Source organism: Acomys russatus, chromosome 29 (assembly GCF_903995435.1).
Source record: "Acomys russatus chromosome 29, mAcoRus1.1, whole genome shotgun sequence".
Taxonomy (NCBI): Eukaryota; Metazoa; Chordata; class Mammalia; order Rodentia; family Muridae; genus Acomys; species Acomys russatus.
This window is the reverse complement of record NC_067165.1, coordinates 17,383,220-17,384,701: the sequence shown is the minus strand read 5'-3', so window position 1 is coordinate 17,384,701 and position 1,482 is coordinate 17,383,220. Positions and strand designations below refer to the sequence as shown.

At 49.9% G+C, this 1,482-nt stretch overlaps 1 protein-coding gene across 1 annotated transcript in view; it reads left to right on the top strand.

Moving 5' to 3' along the window:
• Positions 1–1,048: 1,048 nt before the first annotated feature.
• The window catches only part of Ppie (peptidylprolyl isomerase E), a 13,386-nt gene continuing 12,952 nt past the window's right edge, over positions 1,049–1,482 (top strand). Inside the window, exon 1 of the mRNA XM_051171373.1 lies at positions 1,049–1,101. Within this exon, the coding sequence (XP_051027330.1) occupies positions 1,071–1,101 (31 nt within the window). The 5' untranslated portion in view covers positions 1,049–1,070. The remainder of the gene's footprint in view (positions 1,102–1,482) is intronic.

Below are 1,482 nucleotides of genomic sequence, written 5' to 3'. Positions count from 1 at the left end.
GATTGCTGGACTTCAATACTTTGAAAGCTGGACCTTGGTGATCAGCTTCTGGAGGTGAAAATAGCCAAATAAGGGACTAGCCCTGGTGGTTACCTTTAGGAATGTAATCTAACGGTTTTTAGCAAGGCAGAGGGAATGGGGAAAGGCAAAGCCAGCCAACTTGCCATGCTTGGGCATGCTAGAGCCCTTCACCGACAGAGTAAAGCTCTGTGTGCTGGTGCATGTGTTTAGTCCCAGCACTCGGAGGCAGAGGCTGGCAGATCTCTGTGAATTCAAGGCCAGTCTGGTCTACATAGTGTGTTCCCAGGGAGCCAGGGCTACACAGAAAGATCCAGTCTCAAAATAAATAAACGATGTGAAACTTGTTAAATTTCTGTTTGAGGTAGCTTGGTGGTACATGGCCACAGTGTCAGCCCTGGCGAGGCTAAGCCCTGGAACGCATAGCGAGATACTCTAACAAGCAAACCAACGTGCTGTTACTATTTCCTATTGTTAATGAGAACCTAGAATTTAAATACTAGTTAGTTTAAAACAAGAGTATAGCAAACACTTTGGTCAGAGGTCCAGATGATAAAAATACCTTGGGAGAAACAGGTCTTGGAACCTTGTTAAGATGAAAGCAGCCAGACAATAGAAAAGGAACGAATGTGGTCGCACTCTAACATAACTTGGTGATACTGAAATTTTAATTTCATATAATTTTCATCTGTCGTGAAATATTGTCTTGATCCTCCCGCCTCGCCCCGCTTCAAAACGTAAAAAAACATTCTTAGCTCTTCCGAATTAGCCAAAAACAGATGTCTTGACAGCCTGAGCCGTAGAGCGTTGGTAGTGTGGATCAACTGCGGTTGATCAGACCAAGTTTTGTTTCCTCAAGCACAGCCAGCTCCGGGAGCGCTCTGCCCAAGTCGGGTCACACTGTACAGTGTGTTGCAGGGTACCAAGTGACAGCCGGGAAGGGGCGGAGGCTGCAGCCGCCCAGCAGAAAGACCGACAGAGACCTAAGGGGAGGGGTGACGGCGAAGGGGGCGGGCCGAGTGCCGGCTTCCGGCGGAAACGGGGCGAGCAAGATGGCCACCACCAAGCGTGTGCTGTACGTGGGTGAGCAGGCGCGGGAGCTAGACGGAATCTGGGCAATGTGGGGAAGGTGGTGAGCAAGTCCGGGTCTGTGGAGGACTTGCTGGGTTTGAAGGTGTGAGTCCGAGATGGAAGGACCATTCCGGCGACTTTCCTAGATCACTAAGCGCACAGTAGCCCCGAAGAGTGACAGGAATTACCGGCTTTCACGTCCCTCCCGCCCATTCGTGTTACAAACATTCAGTGCGGGACGGGCTGGGTCTCTCTGCCCTAAAGAAAGACTTAACCTACCAGACTATCCAGAAGAAAGTGGGAAATAACCTAAACATCACACTTTGAGAAGCGCTGCAGTAGGGACGGACAATGATGACAGGAACTTGAGTGAGGGCAAACTTTCTGTTGCCG